At 40.9% G+C, this 22,676-nt stretch overlaps 1 protein-coding gene and 1 long non-coding RNA gene across 3 annotated transcripts in view; both read right to left on the bottom strand.

Annotated features, from left to right (window-relative positions):
• Positions 1-338: 338 nt before the first annotated feature.
• LOC145424420 (uncharacterized) lies at positions 339-4,727 on the bottom strand. The gene is made up of 2 exons (XR_013905499.1): positions 2,193-4,727; positions 339-2,019 (listed from the first exon to the last, which is right to left on the bottom strand). It is a non-coding gene; the product is annotated as an uncharacterized LOC145424420 (long non-coding RNA).
• A 4,236-nt stretch (positions 4,728-8,963) lies between these two features.
• Positions 8,964-22,676, bottom strand: part of fam20b (FAM20B glycosaminoglycan xylosylkinase) — a 44,286-nt gene continuing 30,573 nt past the window's right edge. For both annotated transcript variants that reach the window (XM_026158067.2, XM_026158069.2), the window contains 4 exons: positions 16,900-17,071; positions 13,469-13,660; positions 10,560-10,619; positions 8,964-10,474 (listed from right to left, as the gene is read on the bottom strand). In XM_026158067.2, the coding sequence (XP_026013852.1) occupies positions 10,243-10,474; positions 10,560-10,619; positions 13,469-13,660; positions 16,900-17,071 (656 nt within the window). In that variant the 3' untranslated portion in view covers positions 8,964-10,242. The remainder of the gene's footprint in view (positions 10,475-10,559; positions 10,620-13,468; positions 13,661-16,899; positions 17,072-22,676) is intronic.

The raw sequence follows: 22,676 nt of genomic DNA, 5'->3' as shown, positions 1-22,676 counted from the left end.
AAGGCTGAATTATCAGGTAATGATGATGAAACTGCTTACTCTCACAGGAGCCACATGTACACACAGAAAGGGAGGGGCAGAGCGAGAGTCGGAACGATCAAAACAAAGAAGTGAAGCTTATTGCAAAATGAATGGAAACTCTTTTTTTTATTAAAGTTTCATCCCAACATTTGAACTAGGCCAAACCTTACAGGAGGTAGAAACCCTGGATTAAGTATGCATTGTTAAATCATGCAGCAGAAAATCCAGCTAAAACAAGAAGCCTCCTTTAGCTCAGTTTGCAATCATTCAAAGTATCACCAGTACCAGATCATTTGAAAACAAAAATGTAAACACAGTTTTTTTTTCAGCCTGCATAAAATGTTTTATTTAAAAAAATCAAACCATCCAGTGTAAGCAAAAATGACACGGAATGTGACATTGCTTAAAACATTGTACGAGATGTTTTACAGTGTGCCAAACAATCATGAAATGTGGCTTCTTATTTTAAATATAATAGCTTAACTAATACACCACAATATGATGAACTTCAGTCAACACTTGGTCTGTGCTTTATGCATAATTTAAACACACACACACGCGCACACACGCACACACACAAATCCAAGGACTGTGCACACTGCAAGTGCATATACAATCAAAAAGTCCCATTACATTCATCTCCTCTCTGGTCTTTACTCTGAGAGGTCTGTGTGCCAGTGTAACTGCAGCATCATTTAGCCTGATAAGTAATAATCCATCACCACAAGCACAGAGTAGATTAGACAATGTCTAACAGCATGTAGGCAAAAAAGAGCCGCAAAAAAGGCTCTCCTGCATGTTTCTGCTGTAGTCGTGCTGGTATTATGACAGAAAATCCAACATAGAAATGTGTGAGGAATGTTTTTTTTGGCACACAGAAAGTTCACAGACTCAGATCGGAGCTACACAGGAGACAAATGGACCATAACAAATACATTCATTTGGTACAACAAACATTTATGTAAAAAATAATAATAATAACAACAACAACAACAATCTTCTATATATGAGTAAGCTGAATAACTTTGGTTTTGGATGCTGAAAAAGTCACTTTTTGGCACCAGGAAATGGAGATAAACACGAGGAGTTTAAAAGGAAAAAGGAAAAACAATCAGTATTCGGTTCGTTTTCTGAATCAAACCATCAATGGTAAAAAATAAAAATTAATAAATAAATGGAGGATAAATCAATAAGAAAAATAACAGTCAGTTACAGCCTCAATCCGAATGGTTTAAGAATGGGAATCAGTGTGGTCTTTGTGCATAAAAAAATATGCTTATTCAAGAAGTCAAATACACTGTCTTTCTTTTTTTTTTTGTTCTTTTCTTTTCTTTTTTTTTTTTAGCTATTTTGTGTTAAAGAAAACAGATTGTGTCACCACCAAAATCCACCAAGTTGCTCGTGCCCAGGGCTGCGCGCACACTGTAGAGATTTCACTGCAACCCTGGCTGAGGTGATTAAAGAAAACAAAAAGAGACTCTGTCAACACAACTCGTGTCATCAGCGTGAATCAGGCTTAGTGTGTCTGCTGTCACTTGGCAGATGAGCACAGCTCAGTGTCGAGTTTTCTTTTCATGCCAGCCAGTTCTGGGTTTGGTCTCCTGAAGGCACGTCTTGGCCCTCATCAGAATTCACACCTTTTTCCCAGCAGATAGCTTAGGCCCACGGTCACATTCAAGACCTTGAAACCATCTATTTGGTTCAAGTCCAGACTAGACTTCGTGTTTGCCCTGAGATAAACTACGCTCTGGTGCCCCCTGCAGACATCTAACACATCTGAAACAGTCAGTGTGACGTTACTGACAACAGTATCATCCATCTTCAGCTGCAGTATCCCTGTGGTCACCATCCCATTTGTCAACGACTTGTAGCACACATCCATATACCAAATGTAGGGCCCCTTGCATGTGATGTCGATCTTATTTTTATCCGTATTTACATCCATTTTGTACTTGCTTGCAATTTCCTTAAACTTCAGTGTCATATTTCCTAGGGGGACTGAAAAATGAAAATACAATGTGAGACAAAGAGAGCAGCATGTTTTTTGGTTTTGTTTTTTGTTTTTTAAGGTGAAAGCACGCTTTTTACTTGATATGACTTTCTGTAGTCTTTTTCAGTATCTCTGTGGGTGGGAAGATCAGAGCAGAAACTAAAGGTTTTATTTTTCTCACCTGTTAAAGGTTCAAACTCTATGTGCACAATCGTGTCAGTTGACGTCTGCTGAGGAAAGAAAAAACGCAAAGATTAGAGGCTTATTGGGTTTCTAGATTTTCTTCGTTGCTCTTATTGCCCTCTGTGTGTTTTGTTTTGTTTTTTTCTTTGTAAAGGTCACACAGCTCTGTTTTGCAATTTCTTGATGTTTCACTCTGGGAAGCACAAACTTGCTTGATACAGCGGTTAAGTGATGCGGTGTGAAAATAGACAGGCTGACAGAAACTAGGGAAAGTCTCACAGCAGCTTGATTAAAAACAGTAGTGAGAGTAGCATCTCAAGAATAAACAAGATGTCCTAAAAGTAGAACAAATGTTAGTCACTAATACAATCATCATTATACAGTAACCGTGCAGCTATTTCTATGCAGATTGTCAGTCATCCGGGTCAAAGAATATGGAGAGCCTCAAAAAGTGCGCCTATTCAGGTTGTCTCTCGGTTTAGCTTCGTCTTTTTTCCTTTTTTTGTGTCACTAATAAAGCTGTTTATTAAATGTTTATTTAAATGTTCATTTGCTATTTATCTAGGGATTGAGAGTAACGCAATTTCTATTCTCTGTATGTCCTGTACATGTGGCAGAATCGACAAATAAAGTTGACTTTGACTTTGACTTTTGTTTTCTCAAGCAAATCTCTGAAAGCCTTATGTTACTGTAGAATTTAAAATTAAAACTGAAAATCAAAAGTTAAACGCGGATCTTTAAGACACTACGCTACATCCAGATGAACAGAATCAACTTTTTGGGATTTCCTGGATGACTATTCACGCCTCAAGGCATCGCTGTGATAACAAGCAACAGCACCTACTACTAGTACTACTACTACTGCACCAAATCAATCCACCTCTAATTCAATAATCTGGAATTTTGATAGCCCTGCGATACACTGGCGACCTGTCCAGGGCGTGCCCCGCCTCTCGCCCTATGACAGCTGCGATAGACTCCAGACACCCGAGACGCTGAATTGGACAAGCGGGAAAAAATGGATGGATGGAATAGTAACACGCATCTCTCTCAAAGAGGAGAGCCGCAGACGCTTAAAATATAGCATCCACCTTATCGAGTTGAAACAGCATGACTTGATGCAGAGCCACGTGAAACATTAGGTTACTTACTTTACACGTTTTATCAGCACATTTGAACACAACTTTTCTCTGTTTTAGCTAGTTCGATCAACTTTATGAAAAAAAAAAAAAACCCAGTCAGAGATAAGAGGTGCCACGACGGCGGTTATCAACTTTCTCTGTTATAAGTCAGGCTTTCTGATTCAGCCTCTGCTGTGCATAAAGGGGGCGTCTGATGCGTCATTTCACTCTTCTTCCGTTCAAAATTGACGGAACGAGTTCCGCCTACTTAAGTAGGAGATTTGGTCAAATGATGTGATCAAAAAGAAAGAAATATTATTAGGCTTTTTTGTTTTTGTTTGTTTATTTGCTTTAGCGGCAAAATGTGCCGAAAATAAGGGATCGATCATGCAGAAAATCGCTCTGGTGAACTGATGAGCTCATATATCTGCTGTTATCGCCCGCCACCGCTTAGTTTAATGTGACAGCTGCACATAAGGGTGAGAAGTGTTAGACCCGATGCATTTGAACATCACAGGGCATCTGTGTTCTCAGATGTCACGCTGTAGTGTACTTTAAATAAAGATAAGCGGAAAGCGCTTCAGTTTTGCGGGCAGATCAAAGACAAATTAATATTATCGGGTACAAATAGCCTAAAAAAATAGTCTGAGCACTTTTCTAATCTGTGCTGTACCACTTGCATTTCCAGCTGTGATTACCTAATGCAACCAGTTACTTTCGCAAAGTTTCCTTTATCCGCGCAAGTTATCTTAAATAATCTCGCTCCGTATAGTTCACTCAGACACAAAGGGAAACTTAAGATAGCAGCAGGAGCTTTTATAGTAACTTTCCAAACCTGATAGAACATTTTAGTTATAACTCTTATATTTTAATCGTAATTTGACAGTTTGTTTCTGCAGTCTCCTTTCCCTTCTGAGAACATGCAGTCCCCACACTATTTTAAGAGATATTAATCATATTGAAATAACAATAGTGTAATAATAGTATCAAGCTTTCAAAAAGAGTTCCAGAGCTAGAAAACGTCTGGATGAACAGAGCTGCTTATAATATTAACTTTAAGTTGATAGATAAATGTGCATTAAGGAGTTTTACTCGGTATTGAACTGCAGGTGTTTTAAAAAATCATCCAAAATGTTCTTAAAGACAAACCAAGTGTGCGCATCCTTGCCCACGAGCTCTCCACTTAACCTCTCCACTCACAGCGTACTCACATCCTTCGGGAAGTCCAAGTAAAGGAAAAGAGTGGCTATCAGGCAGGCGGCCACGACCACGTTCTGCACGGCGACCACCACCGCGAGTGTCCCTGTGCGCTTTCTCCGGTGGATCACACGACCTCTCTCAGCATCCATCATCCCCTGTTCCATCAGTGCTCTGAGCTCCCTGCAGGAGCTCAGCGAGGCTTTAAACGCGAGTGGGCAAGTGCAAAGGAGGGGAGTGACTGGAAGGAAATCGCTCACGGTCTTAACTTTATTGTGTCTGAGATCGTGTGGGTGGGGGGGTTGCAGCGCGCTCGTGCCATGTACACGCTGGGGATAGACGCACACGCGCACACGCTCACAAAGTGAGAGAGAAGCAGGAGCGAAACCAGCGCACCGTGAGCTGATTGGCTGTCAGTGTGCCGATTTGCGCCAAGACGCTTGCGATCTTCTAACACAAAACGAGCCGAGTGAATCCTCCCACATTGTGTGCGCTTCAATCAATGTTCCCATAATATTCATCAGGGGGTTCTGAGAGATTTGAGCATGCTGAGGAAGAAAGAAAAAACATTGTTTCTGGGAAACGAGTGATGCAGTAATCTGGTGTCAGTGATAACACACCTGATTAAACTAAATAAAGTAAAAAGATATTTTATTCAGCGTCTGTTTCGGGTCTCCCAGACTTAACTAATGAGCAGAGAAATGATAGAAACGGCTGCTGCCACCTCTCAGTTCACTTTAAATCTAGTTTATTGCTCTACATGTGAGCAGACAATGGATGATGAAGCTAACAAAGTTTTTAACAGTTTTTTTGTTTTTTGTTATTTTGGGCAAAAGTGTGGGTTTTACTTTGAAATTGACGGAGACACGTGTGTGCCTACCCTACCAAATTTGCAAATTTATCTTTGCAAGTCCTACATTTTTACAAATTATTCCACAAATATTACGATTATTATTATTTTTCTAACTAACCCTGGTCTGCACTGGTCTGCCTTTGCTGTGTCTGACGTGCGTGTAATTTCCAATATCGTCCTGAAAAAGTAAAGATTTGATGATGGCCTTATTAAAAAAATAAAACAATGAACAATGCTATTTTTGGTGTATTTAGTATTGTCCATCTCTCTGAGGCCTATATGATCGAGCACTATTTGAAACACCGAAAGCAGACGAACTGTCTCAATTAGGTTAAATTAGAAGTGGCAACAGTTTGGGGTATTCAGAAAAGTGGTGTGGACGGAGATCCTCAGCATCCTTATTACTGACTTTTGAGATCCACATTAAAGAATTGAATAATAAACGGACTGGTTATTATATAGCGCTTTTCTATTCTCCTCGAGCATTCAAAGTGCTTCATTACAGCATTCAATAAAATTCACACACGCACCTTTTGCAACATCTAAGCGCTTTTTATCTAACATTCAAAAATATGAATGCACCACAGAGCAACTTGGGGTTCAGTATATGGCCCATGGATACTTTGGGATGCAGATTGGAGCAGTCAGGGATCGAACCGCCAACCTGCTAATAAGAAAATAACAAACTATCTCCCATCACCCTCCCCGAATGAGAAGACTGATGAAGAAGCTGCTGAACTTGGCATAAAGATTGAGAGAAATGGGAAACAGCTTGGTGGCGGCGGCGGTTGGCGTGTGTGCGTGCCTTGGCCTCTACAGTGAGGGTATCTTGTAGCTCTTTAGTGCTGTGGGGGACATTTTGCTGAGATGGTTTAGAGTTCAATAGTCTACCAAGAAGTAAAGTTATTCTTAATTAATACAAAATCTTTACCTTAATACTGTCATTAGCGTTTCCTTCTTGATTGGTGTTGGTTTCAGTGACAATAACAATGGCCTTATTTGTAGAGCACAGCTTTCATGAAAAGGATGTGAATCATATGCCATGGCATTTACTAAACTGATCACTAGCAGTTGTTAGAGCGGTAACTTTCTCGCCATATATTTGGATGAATGATGTTGAATCAGTTTCGCACAGATGCATGAACAGTTTCTGAAACACAATAAATGTGTCAAAGCGGGACAACAGTCTATATTGGTTTGCCCTTTGTCACTCTTCTTTAACTTTTTAAGTCTATAAACACTAGGCTCTGCACTTTTTCTATTTAAAATGGCAGGAAGTTTGAAAGCACGTTGTTTAATTCCACTCCTACAGTGAAAGCAGCCACATCCTCTTCCTCGTTCAGCTGACCCTGTCAGGGGTCGCAAGAAGAGATCATCTGCCTCCACCTCAACCTGTCCGCAGCATCCTCTTCTGTCACTCCAACACTCTACGTGTCCTGCTTCACTACATCCATAAATCTTCTTTTGGAAATCTCATTCATTGTGATCCACATGTTTGATTATTGCCAGGATTTTACACCAGATGGCCTTTTTCTTGATGTAACCCTTCCCATTTATCTGGGATTGGGACTGGCATTAGGGGTAACTGGCTTGTGACCGCTCCAGTTGCTGGGTTAAAGCAGTGTGCAGCAGTTATTTTAAAAGAATGCACCCCTACAAACTGAAACTATTATTGTGGTGTTGAAGTCTTAAAATAGCATATACCCTTTCACTGAGAAGGATTTTTTTTTTGTTATGTTGAATTGATCTAAATCAATGACAGAAATGCTATTATTCCCATTCTCAGGCTGCTCTGGGGTCATTTTAATCCAGAAAGTCACTAAGCACAGCCAGTGGATTTATCATCTTGGGACAACCACTCAACCTGTTTCTGTGTTTTCAGCCTTAGCACTAAGTTAATCTGACAGCCAGTGATTGTCACACATTTACAAGAGCGGCATTGATCAGCTCAACAAACTCTAAACTTCAAATGGCAAAATATTCTGACGAGAATACAAACTACTTAAAATGTAAAAAGAAAAATCAATGAATTCTTCTTTGCACTAAAAGTACACATCGACTTTTATGTGAAGCTTGAAGATGAGTCAAAATGCAGCGCATTTACTTCAATGTATGTCGATTTACCGCAAACTAGCCAGTGCGCAGTGTGCCTGGAGACCCCAAAGGTTTGGAGCCTACTTGATAGCCCACCACCTCATCATGTTGCTGTTACTGTTGTTTCCCCACAAAGTCATTCGTTTAGTTTGACTTCAAACTGTTGTGGTTTCCTTGCAAAATATCCTATGTCGCTAACCTCGCTGCCTCATTCAAAGAGTAATGTACAGTGTGCTTGTGGTACTTACAGTGACTCAGCTCTCACACTTTGCAGCTTTATCTTCATCTCCTACACATTTGGGTTTTGATATTCCTGTAATAGGTGTTGGGACTTCTGAAATGTTTGTGACATTCAGTGCCAAGTTTGCACTGAGAATCTATAAAATTACTAGATTATCCTAGGGGGACATCTAGTGTCAGCTGTCATGAGTAATAGGACTATTTATTGTACATTTGTTCACATTACCTTCACTGTAGGCACAGGTGACGCAACAAGCAGGAGAATAACTAAGCAGATGAGAGAAGTGAAAATTTAGGCTGCCTCGGGAAACTTGAGCTGCTCCTGTGTTAGAGCACGCTCTGCATCTCTGACATGACATGACCTGGCATGCCCCAACATGATAAACATTGTGGTTTTCATGAAGTTTCAATGTTTTGGTATATGTCCCAAGTAAAACACCTGCTTAGCATAAACGAAACAGGTGTCCTATATCATCTGACTTGTTGCACACACAAACACGGAAGATGCTGGATGTGACAGCAAGATGAGAAGGCAGCTGACGGTGAACACCTGCCTGTGGGAAAGGGGGGGACCTGCCACATGGTTTCACAATGAAGCGTCCGCCCTTGTGGGTACAGAAAGCACAACAAAACCAGACCAATCAAGGGTTTAAGACGACGCACTTGTAGACATTGTACCACCACTGCCAGGACTAACAAAGATGAGGTAAATGTCAAGTGATAACTATAAGTAACAGTGGTGAAAGATGATCTGTAACAGAAGCATATGTGCACATGGGGAAATCCATAACCAAAAGAACTGCGGCGGCACGAATCAGATTCAGAGGGATGAGGGCTTTTTTTCTTTTTTGGACAAGCTGGGTATTTCGAGTTCAGCTCTCAGAAGAATGAGAAAAGCTCATGAAGAGCAGTGCGATCATCAGAAGCCTACACACATCCTTTTACATCCCCCACCCTGGAACATTTCTTCTGAAAGAAAAAGCAAACAGAGATTAAATGCTTTCTTGCGTGTATATAAGGTGAAAAGTTGAAAGCAAAAACACAAGTCAGACATATCACCTGCTCTTGAAGTCTTGACGGCATCGGAGGATCACAGAATAAAGGGGGATGGATGGTACTCACTTCTCACAGATGTGCTAACCACAACTGAAAATACCCCCCCACACACACTTTAATCATTAAAATACCCCCCTCTCTCCCCTCGATGTGTGCAAACTGCACTTGCTCTATAAAACCCAATATCTATTAAAATCTAAGGTCACCATAAGTGAAACCAGCCTTTAATCAAAGCTATGGCACAAAAATCAGACAGCGTGACACAAACTGTTTTTTTTTTTTGACTAATATGGAACTGCTGCATTAAATTTGAACTACATTTAGGACATGAGAGGTGATTCAAATTTGAACAATTCAAAACAATCGTTTACAGAAAGTGAGACGAGGCAACACGAAAAACAAAACTAGTTATAATAAACTGAATGTTGGTGTGTTCCAGATATGACCTGTGACATATTTCAGGTCAAATCTGACTAAAAAAAAATATCCAAACTAGTAAGACTAAAGTGAAAGTCCCTTCCACACATCTGACCACAGGATTTGAACTTTCAAGTACTGAACACAGAGAAGAAAGTTTGCCTGAGAGAAATCGGAATTAAATAGACAATAGTTTATTGTTAAAGATGAACGAACACACACACACACACACACACACACACACCTGACCTCTGCATCATGATCCTTCGAGTCGGGCAAGTCAGTAGCTTTCTTATTTGTGACACAATGTGGCAGTTATTCATCTACACACACGCGTACCCCCGGACACAAACACACAGCTTTAACATCATTTAATTTATAATCCACAAATTTATATTCTTTTGTCTCATAATTCTACATCACTAGTTACTTTAGTTATGTACACAGAATTGAGTCAGTTCTCTATTTCTTCGAGTTATTTTTCAATTCGAGGAAAGGGAGAAAAACAAATCAGCTCAAAAAAATATTTTTTTTAAATTTCCTGTCATTTCTACAGAAAAACATTTTCAGTTTCCTGGACTGTAAACTCCAAGCTGCTTGAACCAACAACAACTCACAACAGGCTCAATTTAACATTCCCTCCTCCTTTCTCGAATATGTTCATCTCCATCCTTTCTCCTTAGCCGACTGTCAAGGAGAAGCGTGACCAGGAGAGAGGATTTGGCACAAGGCATGAGTTTCATCTAAACCAGTAGTAATAGAAGAAGCGGTCCTTACAGCAGATCACATCCTGTAGTGCACAACAGTCCTGAGAGAAAGTTTAAATGGTTAACGGTGACGCAGTTTCAACTCTTTGAATCCCATGATTTTGCACCTTTTAGAGAATCACTCGAGTGCAAGTGTTCAGCATTACAAAGAAGGGAAACGGGGGGAGAAACATTTATTCCACCCTGTCATTTTGCTGTCCCTTCTTTAAACACCAGAGCTGATCTGTTTGGTCACTCGTCTCCCTCCAGGTCCAGGCTGGAAAGTCTTGGCTTTTTTCCCCTCCCTTTCTCCTTTCCTTCCTTTTAAGGATGTGGTAGGTTCATTCGGTCCTCTATTAGGGTGTTATCAGGGCCCTGTGCCTCCATGCACTGCTTTATGGTTTCTATAACTCCAGATAGACGCCTATCCAGGGCTGCAAGGTGTGGTTCAGCTAGGACTGGGTGAATGGGATCAAATGCCAGAGCCTGTCGCATGGCTGAGCTCAGAGCTCCACTTCGCAGCAGGTTTAATCTATTCCACGTGGACACACGAACCCTACCGAGAAAGGGAGAGACACTACAGTAGAAAAAAAACATAACCTGGTAAACAGGAAATTGTATTTGGGAATTCTCCGACTTACATGCAGCACTGGTAGAGTGGTGCAAGAATGCTTCGCTCGTCCAGAGCTGGGTTCCCGAAGCTGCACGAGGACATAAAAGAAAAATTACGAAAGATTAAAAAAAACCCCAGCATAAAGCACTTGAAACACACACACACACACACACACACACGTACACACCTCGACTGAATTTGCTAGAATAGCAGTTTCCCTGTTTCTGAAGAGCTCCTGAGGAGTTATTAGATTCTCGGACAATCTAAAACCCGTAAAGCTTTCCAAACTAGAGTCTGGATCTGAGTCCAGCCATGTCCAAAACTAGCATGACCTTCAACAAACAGGAGCTGTATATTTTATATCTTTACATACAGTTAAATCATGTATTACAAGATCTAACTGTATCCCATTGTGAAAACTCTCCTGGCAATGTGGCTAAATGCATTCATTCCTATTCACACGACTTTTAAGACTGAGAGTGTCAGGCTCTTAAGCCCTTTTCTAATTAAATTTGATTGTAATACATACAGTAACGCAGTAATGTGAAAATAAATATACACAGTTTTTTCAGTTCCAAGGTTTTATGTACCAGGACATAATAAACAAAATCATCTGGTCTTTAAAAAGTTCTAAAATTAAATAAACTCAGATGAACAACAACACTTGACATATTACACTGTGTCATCATTTATGCAACAAAAACTAGGGCAGAATGCAGAAGAAGTGTGTGTCTTATTGAATTAAGAGAAATTATGAGGGCAAGCAGGTATGGAGCATTTAGGTGTGTGATGCCAAGGAGGAAAGACATCAAGAATGATTTTAGGAGAAATTGTTGCTTCCTGACAATCTGGCAAAGGTTTAAGGCCATCTGCAAACAATTTGAAACCCATCATTCTGCATTGAGAAAGATTCATAAGTGGGAAATGTAATTTTTCATTTCAAGTTTATTTATATATCTCCAGTTTGCCACAGCATTTGTCGTGAGGGATTTTACACTGTGAGGTAAAGATGCTACAGTATAAGAGAAAAACCTCAAAAAGGAAAAACTCCACTTTAACAGGAAGAAACCTCCAGCAGAACCAGGCTCAGGGAGAAGCTACCATCTGCTGCAACTTGTTGCGGCCGATCATTGGAAAGAAAAAAAAAAGATCACAGGGAACTAGGACAAAATACTAAACAAAATATGTGTTTCAGAAACAGGGGTGGGCGTCGCAGCAAACTGCAAACAACACAAGTGTTACATCTCATAATCTACAGGCCTCAATTAGTGTGTTACATGTAAATGTAACTTAATGAGATATTTACCCATAATGCACAAAACCACGTTTGTTGAAAATCAAGCATAGCATATGAGAACAAACACCTCATAGCAACTGACAGCACAGTGTTGGAGGGGTAATGACAGGAAATGGGGAACTAGCAGTAACTGGTATACAAAGGAGTTCATGCTTGACTCAAAGTATTGTAGAGTCAAAGGTGAAGCCATCCGTCCAACAGCTAACGCTTGGCCTAAACTGGGTCATGCAACACAACGAGCAGAACAGCAGCAACTCTACAACACAATGGCCGAAAATTCAAAGAATCAGAGTGTTGCAGTAACCAAAAAATCCAGACCTCTAACTGAAAGGCCAGTTGGGCTTAAATGAATGCATTTAAACCTCAATAAACTCAGTCAATGTGGTAAGCGAGTGGGCTCAAATTCCTGCACGATGAGGTGAGAGGCTGATAAAGTCATACAGAAAACTACTTGCCGCTAGAAGTGGTTCTACCAGCTAATGAATGATGGCATGCACAGAGTTTTTTAAACATGGTTTCTGGACTTTAGCTTAGCTTTTGTGAAATAATTAAATAAATAAATAGATAAATAAATAAATGAATGAATGAATAAATGAAAAAATAAATGGCACGCGGTAATATGCCATGTGTTGTTGACAGAAGGTGTAGTTTGTTTTGATCATGTTGGTAAGAACTAAAATGAATTCCACACTTAGCCTTACCAATGCTAGTCAGCTATATGACAGAGAGCAAGAATCCATTGCTTCCAGCTTAATCTGAAAGAGTTCTAATAAAAATCCAAGAATTGGGCCATTATTGGCCTGCAAAGAGTACCAGCTGCAGGGTATTTTCACTGCATAGAAAATATAGATTATACTCTTCATTAAAAAAAGGAAAGACAAGAAATTACTCAGCACTTCTATTGGTATACATTATTCCCAGTAAAAGGTTTGTTTCTTACCACACTTAACCTCATCCTGCCAATACTGAAAAATGCTGCTTAGAAATTTTCCACTGCTGGGTTTTGATCAGCAAAAACAAAAATAACTTCAAAGACGGGTTAACATCTCAAAGTCCTCACTTCATGGAAGTGGGTGTTCTTCATGAGTCAGTTATAAAGTAGCTTCAATAGTGATAAGTGAATTCTTGTAATAAAAAAAGAAATAAAATAAAAGACGAGCACCGGAAAATGTAAAAAAAAAACAACAAAAAAAAAACAACAACCTGAAAATGAAAATATAATTATTAGTCTGAAAAATCAGAATCAGAATCAGAATACTTTATTGATCCCTGGGGGAAATTATTTTTTGTTACAGTGCTCCATTTTAAACCAACAAATATTCAGACTATTGTTATGAACAGAGTGCAGAATTTTCCAGTAAGTCCGTGACACTGATTTATTTCAAAAGTTATTGTTTCTGACAGAATTAGCTGCAATTTTACACAAGATTTCTGGTTAAACTTGCAGTTTTTCTTTACTGGATGGACAGTATTCCCACTTAAGTTTGGAAATGGTTAAGTAATTAAAGCCAGTAAGAAAAAGTAAACATTCATCTGAGGAGGGAAAGTCCCATTTTGGATTCCCGTTTTCATGAAGAGCACCCCCCCTCCCCCCACCTAACTATCAAAAACAAAAAAAAACCACGAAACCCACAGCTCACCTCTTGGCGTTGTCAAGAAGGATAAGCATGCTGGCACCTCCATCGTCCTGGAAACTTTCGTAGTGATGACGATCAGCATTTCCAATAAGGTAATCAAAAATCGCCGTGTCAATAACATCTAGCAGCCTTGGCCCTGCATCATATGGGGGCATCTTCTTCACTGCCTCACAGTAGCTCTCGTCATACTCCCACCTGAAAAATAAACACACGTTCAAATCGTCTGAAGTAAGATTTTCGCACATCACCATATTGTCAAACAGGGAGCGTGCATAACCACGCCCCTCACACAGGAAAAGAAAAGAAAAACCACTTCAGGTCATTTCAGGGTTTTAGAAAGCCAGAATTATTAAAAAGTAAAAAGATCCTAAAAATAAGACCAGGTTGCTTCTCTTACTGCTGTTAATTTGCTCACTAATACAGCATCGCAGCGCCAGACGTTCTCTGGTAAAGTGAAACATTTAACAACACTTACACTTAAGAAAATGCACGTGTCAAAGTGTAGAGTTAATTTGCTGAAATGCAATCAAACTTCTGGTATTGATGGCAACACAATCCCTTATTTTCAGTGGCCTTCACACAATATTTTGAGACCAGTGAGAATAGAATAGAATAGAATAGAATAATCCTTTAATTGTCCCACAAGGGGAAATTTGGTTGTAACAGCAGCCAAAAAGACACATATACAAACAAAGTACACAGGACACGGAACAGAAACATACACAACTTTTCTTACATATTTACATTAAGGACAATGGTTACAAGTGACCTATCATAATGAAAGCCAACTCCCTTGTTTTGGTTCCCTTTGGTCAATGACTCTCAAAATGTGGGGATGCCCCCATGAGTGGAGCAAAAACGACTCATGGGGGCACAGATGACCATGGTGGGAAAAAAGGAGAGTGAAACCAAACTTTATAATTTCCTTCAATATACGAGTCATGTGTTGTTACTGGCATGTGGAACTTTATTTCACTAAAAGTTCCACATGCCAAAAGTTCCACATCCAAGTTGGATCCTCTTTTATTGTTAATAATTGACAAAAAAGGACAGTGCAATCTATTTTGTTTCATGGTAAGATACAGTAGTTGAAGTGGAGAGATTTCTAGCAAGTCTGTAGCACTGATTTAATTTTCAGGTTAATGTTTCCATCAGAATTTGTTGCAAATTTCATACAACTGCAAGTTAAACTGAAAAACTGAAAACGGTTCCCCACTTCAATCTGGAAAACCCCACTGGTGTGGAATAAAGCTGCTGCAGGTGGGACATGAGTGACCACTGGGTGGAAAAACTGACAACTGACAACAAACTGACAAACTAAGTCAAATGAATATGATTTTTCTTTTGAAAGTGCAACTAAACAGTTTTCAAATGTAATCATTCTGAACTTTACATCACTAGAACTCAACTAGCATTTTTTATTTTTGGGGGATAATGATAAAATGTGGTTGGGATCCAATGGATGGCATGCCAGAAGAAGTTTGAGGACCATTCTTCCCATTTGACATCGCATTGTCAATATTACAGTAATAGAATAAACTGAGATAAACTGAAACAGGAGGAATAATGGGTCTAACTTGAATTTAGTAATAAAACACAGACACAGTGCAGTGTAAAATTCTTGAGTGAACCCTCATTTCTTTTTACTTGAATTTGAAAAGGCTACAAACTACAAGCTGAACGACTGTTGTGTCCACGCTGCACAGAAGACAACAACAATATCAAACTGGTTCTTTGCTATTTTTAGGCACTTTGTTGCTAGCAGCCTGTCATGTCTTTCCGAGCAGACATATACAATCATATTTTAATCCACCACGCAATACTCTCTGGAATGTGTCTGTCTGGCAAAAGCTATGCAAAAATAATCATCTTGAAAGAGAACAGAGCAAATAGCATCAAACGTCCAAAGAATAGCTTTCAATGTCCTTCAAGAAGCCTGGAGAACTATTCATGAAGACTGCTTAAAGAAACTGACTTTCAAGGTCATTAGAACTGTACAAATTGTGTGTGTGTGTGTTTGTGCGCACGCACAAAAGCTCAAGACTTTTGCACATGAGTATAAGGCTGCTAAGTGTGAAGAACAGATCACATAGCTACTCTTCTGATCCAGCTGTATGGTGATCTAACGGCAGGATGACACTGATCAGTTGTGTTTAGCATCATAATTAGCTTGCTGATGTAATCTTCTCTGACTGTAGAAATCCTGTGTGCTGTATTTAGAGTTAATAAACATTTATGAGCAATAAGAATACTTACTTATCAACTAGTCTAATTTTCCCCTACAGTTCTCCATACAGAGGTTCAAAAATACCAAGTGCTTTCATTGCCAGTTGAAGCTTGTTCACTCATTTTTTCACACCAGATTAAGTACACCAAAGCTCTGGAGTTGAGCTTGTTTTTGGTATCATTTTGCTGGGTGAAGGGCCAAAAAGAGATAAGCAAAATGTGAAGGAGGCCATCATTAGGTTGAAAAGGTAAAATAAATTTCTGTCTATTCTAGAGCAAAAATGTGCAAGTTTACAAACAATGATCATAAACAAGTGATTAATGAAAGCACTGCTCACCAACACCAAAAAGCCTTAGAAAACACAGAAAACAACTAAAATGTACAACTGCAGAATTTTTTCCTTTTGTTAAGAAAACCCCCCAGTCAAGAACACTCTCGAGGAGGCAGGCGTATCATTGTTAAAATCTTCACTCAAGAGATGCTTTCATGAATGGAAACACCGAGGGTTTACGAGAAAGTGTAAACAACTCTACATTTTGCCAGCACAGCTCTGAAAAAAAAAAAAAAAAAAAAAAAAAAAAAAAAATATATATATATATATATATATATATATATATATATATATATATATAACATTTTAAAAACAATCTTTGGATAGATGAAACCAAGTTTAACTTGTAACAGAAAAATTGGAAGATAAAAGTATGGAGAAGGAAAAGAACAGCTCATGATACAAAACTATCACATCATCTGTCGAACATGGTGGAGGCATGTGATGGTATGGGCATGCGTGACCCCTAGTGTTAATTGATGATGTGACTGCTGAGAGCAATAGCAGGATGCATTTGGAAGTGTGCAAAGCTATACTCTCTGCCCAGAGTCAGCTAATTGTTCCAAAACTAGTTAAATAACACGTCCCAGGACAAACAAATAATGACGCAAACATACTGGAAAAGCAGAATCAAAGAAATTTGATATTCCTCAATGGCCAAATCTGTCACCTGATTTCATGCAACACATCATGCTTTTTAGTAACTGAAGACATAATTTAAGGCAGATAGACTCACAAACAAGCAGCAACTGAACATTTTACTATTTAATATGTTGGCAGCAACAACAACATCAAAACACAAGAATGAATTCAAGTCAGAGGATTTCCCCTAACTGTAAAAACCGCTGCTTTTTGGGACTCACGCTTGACACCCACCTTGCCAGTTTCCCCTCTCTGTATGTGCGTCCCCAAGGGTGTCTGTGTTTCTGCAGTGGCCAGACATCTGGCAGCCAAAGGGTTAATGACCCCTCCATGATTTCCCCCTCTGCACATGCTGGCTCACTCTCCCGACAGTAGTAACACTTCCCATAGAAACATGTATTATTGCCTGGGGACACAGGGAAAAAAATTAAACCGATAAAAACAAATCAGCTTGGCATCAGTGACACAAGAGATGCAAACAAAGAGGTAAAAACTAGCACAATGGTGGAAGGAGGGTGGGTGGGGGACAAAATGCTTAGGTTAATTGGGTTAGTTCTTATGAAGTGTGAGCACGCACACACACAGATTAATCAAACAACCTTATCCTGTGCTTTCAGATACAAAGACCTCAGTGACATTTGACAAAGCAGTTTTGCTTAGGGCCAAACCATCAAAACATCCCTGAAACTGCAGCGCTAGCACCTTCAGGCACTAAAATAAACCATGAACAAGTGAAACAGGGTTTCGCTGCTAAGATCTCATACAGATCATGACCCTAAAGTTCCAAATACAACGATGAGACCAAACACTTTCTGTTTTTACTGGAAAAAGATGCGCTGAAGTGCAGTCTCACCTTGAATTCAGCAGTTATAACAAAAGTATTGCTTTAGAATTTTTAAAATTAACTGGATAGACAAACATTATTTTTATATAAAGATTGCTTTTATTATTTGGAGAAAAAAATCCATTGCAGTCAGTGTCTATCTTAAGTCTAAAACCCATGGACATCAACAAATGCTGTTTCTCATGCCTTGAGATGCTCAGTGAAGTTTTTACTGCAGCTTCCTTCAGATGCTGCTGGTTGTTGGTCTCTCTGGATTTGTCTTCATCAACTGAAAAGCATGCACTATTGGGGTGGTATCAAGTGACTAATCTGACCATTGCACATGATCCCGTTTCTTTTTCATAAACTGTTGGGTTGCTCTGTTTAGTTTTGTAGCATTTATCTGGATCTGAGCAGAGAGTATAAACCTGTATACTTCAAATGTCATCTTACTGCTTCTATCACCATCCTCATGAAGAAAGATTTGTTGTCTGGATCCATACATGCAAACATGCGTGCTCTTTCTGTAACATTGCTATGTTTGACGATACTTTCAATTATTTGAAGATTTACCTGAAGGCAGAGAGATCCACAAACAAGCAGATAGATCTTTTCAGATGTTTTCTGGCCAAGTTTAATCTGATCTGTCCTTCTTTTTATTGAGTATCAAAGGAGATTTTTCTTAACCAAGGAAATCATGTCCTTATCCGCTTCAATTGTCTTCTGTGGTTTTCGAGCCTTTCGGTAGTTGCTAGCTGGCTAGTACATTCATTCTTTTTAAGAACATAGGAATGGCCAAATCAACAATCAGTTAACATTTTTTGATATCTTCATGATAGCAGAAATTTCGTTGGGCTGCAGACAATCCCAGAAAGAAAGATACCAAATGCCAATTCAACAACAACTACTAGAATCAACTCCAGACCTTTTATCAGTCACATTTGTAGTAAATCTCACATGGCCATGAAACGTTTTTTCAGTCAACGGTCCAATTACTTTTAAGCCTCTGAAAATGGGGACCTGAGCAGTTAATGCAGTACTTTGTTAACTGCTTGAATTAAAGTAAAAAAAATAAATAAAAAAAAAATCACATCTTGTTATCTCTTTCTGATCCTGGTCCTGCCGGAGGTTTCTTCCTGTTAAAAAGGAGGGTTTTTTCCCCTACTGTCGAACCTCTGTTTTCTTTGTATTATTGGTGGGTCTTTACCTTACAAAATACAGGCAACAGTTGTTGTGACTTGGCACTATATAAATAAAAATGAAAATTGAATATATCATGAATGTAAACATAGGAAGCCTGCAAGCCAGAAAAGGCTTACTACCTCAACCCACTGGATGGCTCTGCATAATGAAAAAAACTAACAGAAGAAACATCATGTTACCACCAAGGAGGTGTACTGATGTCTTTCTTTGTGATGACAGTATACTGAATGAATGTAGAAAGAAAATTACAGGCATGTTCTGTAAAATCTCTTAACCTGTTCTTACCCATTTTATAAACAGACAATTCAATAAATGTATATGATTTCATAATATAGCTGTGCTTTTTTCAGTACCAAAAAAAACAAACAAAATGTGTTGTTCTTTTTCTAACTTCGCTCGGTATTTCACTATGGGAATCGCCTCGGCGTGACCAACTACGGAAGCTCCAATGACACCACGTCTGTCTATGACAGACCTGTCGAGCCGTGCTCAGGGCTCCGCCCCCTCATCCCCTCCTCCTAACTCATTCTCGCTTTCTTCCCATGAGAAACTACTTTGAGCTCCCTCATCGCATCCAGGCTAACTTGATTAGCTGCTTAACAGTTCTCAGGCGTCCCGTGTAGGAGTACGTTGCCGAACGCAGTTTTTCCGGTTCCAGTTTGGATCGTGCTGAGTAAGTCCTTCGAAAGAAGTGTACTTAGAGTTGCACTGTGGAACAGCAACCGCGTCAGGCGAGCTGTCCCAACGGTTCCTGGTTTCAGGTAGCGAGGTAGCCGACGTTGTGTGACTCGGGCTAACGCGTTACGGCGAGCTGTTCGTTCAGTGTCCGGCTAGCATTAACTTGTTAGCAGGCCACAAACCACATTAGCGTCTCACTAGCATTAGCTTGTTGGTCGACCTAGGGTTCGGTTAGCATTAAGTTACTAACGGAAAAAAGTTGCATTTGAAGTTGCACCCCCGGTGGACAGCAATTTGTACGAGGTCTGCAAATGGGCTGCTGCCAAGCTAGGCATCCCATGGCCAGCCGCCCAGGATTCCGAAGGGGCAGAACGCGACATGTATGACGGCAAAAGGCTCCCACCAGCCTTGCCACCACCGAAGCAGCTTCTGCCAGCAGTCCCGGCCTGCATGAAAGAAATGAGTCGCTATTGGTCAAGCCCTTTTAAAAACAAGCTTCCGACCAAGGGCTGCTCTAAGCTTGAGATCCAGGGGATGGGTGAACTGGGGCTGACCGAACCCCCAGCAGTGGAGCCTTCAGTGGCGTATCACCTTCACCCTAACCGCAGGGCAATCTCAGCTTCTTCTAGCATTTCATTGCCCAATAAGATAGATCGCCTCAGGGCATCTATTTATCAAAGGATGTACAAATATGCTGCCAGTCAGTATGCTCGCTTAATGCAGTCACACTGCTATCAGCATATCAGGCAGAAATTCTGGAAGACATGGGCCGTCAGCTTGACTCGGGTTCCCCGAACCCAGCCCCCTGGGATGAAATCTGCGTGGTTAATGATCTCATTCGCAGTCCAAGGGTGTGGCCGTGTTATGGGCCTTGCAGTCTCGGGTGAGAGAGCCTTGTGGCTAAACCTGTCAGGCCTAGGTGATGCTCAGAAGGCTGAGGTCATGGATGCAGCTTATGACCCAACCAAGGGTCTCTTTGGCCCAGCCCTGGAGAGAATGAGAGAAACAAGCACTCGCAGAAAGCAGGAGGGAGAAGCATTCAACCTCTGCTTACCCAGAAAACCTAACTCTCAGCCCCAGCAGGTGCCAAGAGCTGGCTTTGCAGCAACAGCTGTGAGAGGGAGACAGAGTGGGGTCAGAATGCAGAGAGGAGCAGGAGACCAGCAGGGTGCCCACCAGGCCAAGGTAGAGAACCAAAGACTTTGGGGCAAGCATTCCTTTGCAGCAGCTGCTGCAAAGAACAAGCCGTCACACCCCGGAGAGGGGAAAAAGAAGCGGTCAGCCTAGCACATCTGCAACATTCTGTGTCACCCCTCTCTTCTCCCCCAAAGAGAAGGAAGGTGTTAGAAGGGGTAACCAAATCACTCCAAGGTTCAGGGTCTCCGGAAGTTTCCAGTTCACCAGGAGCACCCTCTCAGTCTCCTCCTCCAGTTCAGGAAGGACAGACTTGTGGACAAATGGCGCAGCGTCACCAAGCACTCCTAAGCACTCTGTCTGTGTTACCAAGCACTGCCCAGAGTCACCAGACACTTCACTGTGGTTTGGGGGTAACAAAAGAAATAAAACGCGCATTTCTGCAGCCAGGCAGTTTGCCAAGGGCAGAATGTTCCCCCAGTTTCAAAATAAAAACAAAAGGAAATCACTGCCATTTGTCTTTGTTCCCAGCGGGGGGAGCTCACGCTCTTCCCGAGGGGGAGAGCCCCAACTCCTTCCGGGAAACAGGGGTGACGTCACGCTTCCGCATCTTCAGAGGCCCGCTCGCGGCGCGGCTGGAGCGGTGGCACGCATGCGTGGTTCATCCCTGGGTCTTGTCAACCATTTCCCATGTAACAGACTACAGTTTGCGGTAAAACCACCGAGATTCAGCGGAGTGTTAGCTTCTGTGGCCAGTGGCGATTCAGCAAATGTGCTGGAGGAGGAAACAGGCGATCAGAGCGGTTCCGAGTGAAGAAGCTCAGCAGGGCTTTTACTTACACTATTTCCTCATCCCGAAAAAGGACGGAACGTCGCTCCGTCCTATTCTGGATCTGCGTGTGTTAAACAAGCATTTGAGAAAGTACATGTTGGGTTTAGATTTTATTATTGTCATTTGTATTAGGAAACATTTAACCATATATGCTTAGAGGTGTATAATCAATTGTGTAGTGATAAGTTGTGTGATCTTTAACAGGCTACAGAGGCTTGGTGTGTATTCCACACTGGAATGCACCCCTGCATCTTGGGGGCATGGGAAAAGTTTGCATCTTGTCTTATTGTTTTATGGTAGGATTAACGTAGCTACGTCTGTTCTAGTCTAAGTGCTTTTCTGTTTAGATGAACTGCTGGACTTCCTCACCGGGGGGGTCTAGTCTACCCTCTTCCTGACCAAGGATGTTATATGACCCTTTGATCAGCAGTAACACACACACACACACACACACACACACACACACACACACACACACACACACACACACAGTATTCTTTGTTCACATGTATACCTATGTAAGATGTTATATGTTAATGACCCTATGCATAGTCATGTAACCACAATAAAAGGAGTGCTGTGGGGAAACCTGGCTGAGAGTCTGACAGAGGTCAAGTGGTGGAACGACGCTTGGCTCCAGCCAGGTCTCCCTCATGCATGAGTAACCAGAGAACTTTGGTGCCTTGAGTCTTGCTTTTTGCTGTGTAGCAGATTGTCCTTAACGTTCCATAATAGGTTTATGCTACAAACCTATCATTAATTGGTCCTTAGGTCGCTGGTTCGACTCCGGCTCGAAGGACCAATTAATGATAGGTTTGTAGCATAAACCTATTATGGAACGTTAAGGACAATCTGCTACACAGCAAAAAGCAAGACTCAAGGCACCAAAGTTCTCTGGTTACTCATGCATGAGGGAGACCTGGCTGGAGCCAAGCGTCGTTCCACCACTTGACCTCTGTCAGACTCTCAGCCAGGTTTCCCCACAGCACTCCTTTTATTGTGGTTACATGACTATGCATAGGGTCATTAACATATAACATCTTACATAGGTATACATGTGAACAAAGAATACTGTGTGTGTGCGTGTGTGTGTGTGTGTGTGTGTGTGTTACTGCTGATCAAAGGGTCATATAACATCCTTGGTCAGGAAGAGGGTAGACTAGACCCCCCCCGGTGAGGAAGTCCAGCAGTTCATCTAAACAGAAAAGCACTTAGACTAGAACAGACGTAGCTACGTTAATCCTACCATAAAACAATAAGACAAGATGCAAACTTTTCCCATGCCCCCAAGATGCAGGGGTGCATTCCAGTGTGGAATACACACCAAGCCTCTGTAGCCTG

The sequence above is a fragment of the Astatotilapia calliptera genome, chromosome 23 (genome assembly GCF_964374335.1).
Source record: "Astatotilapia calliptera chromosome 23, fAstCal68.1, whole genome shotgun sequence".
NCBI classification, from domain to species: domain Eukaryota; kingdom Metazoa; phylum Chordata; class Actinopteri; order Cichliformes; family Cichlidae; genus Astatotilapia; species Astatotilapia calliptera.
This window is presented reverse-complemented; position numbering and strand designations above follow the sequence as displayed.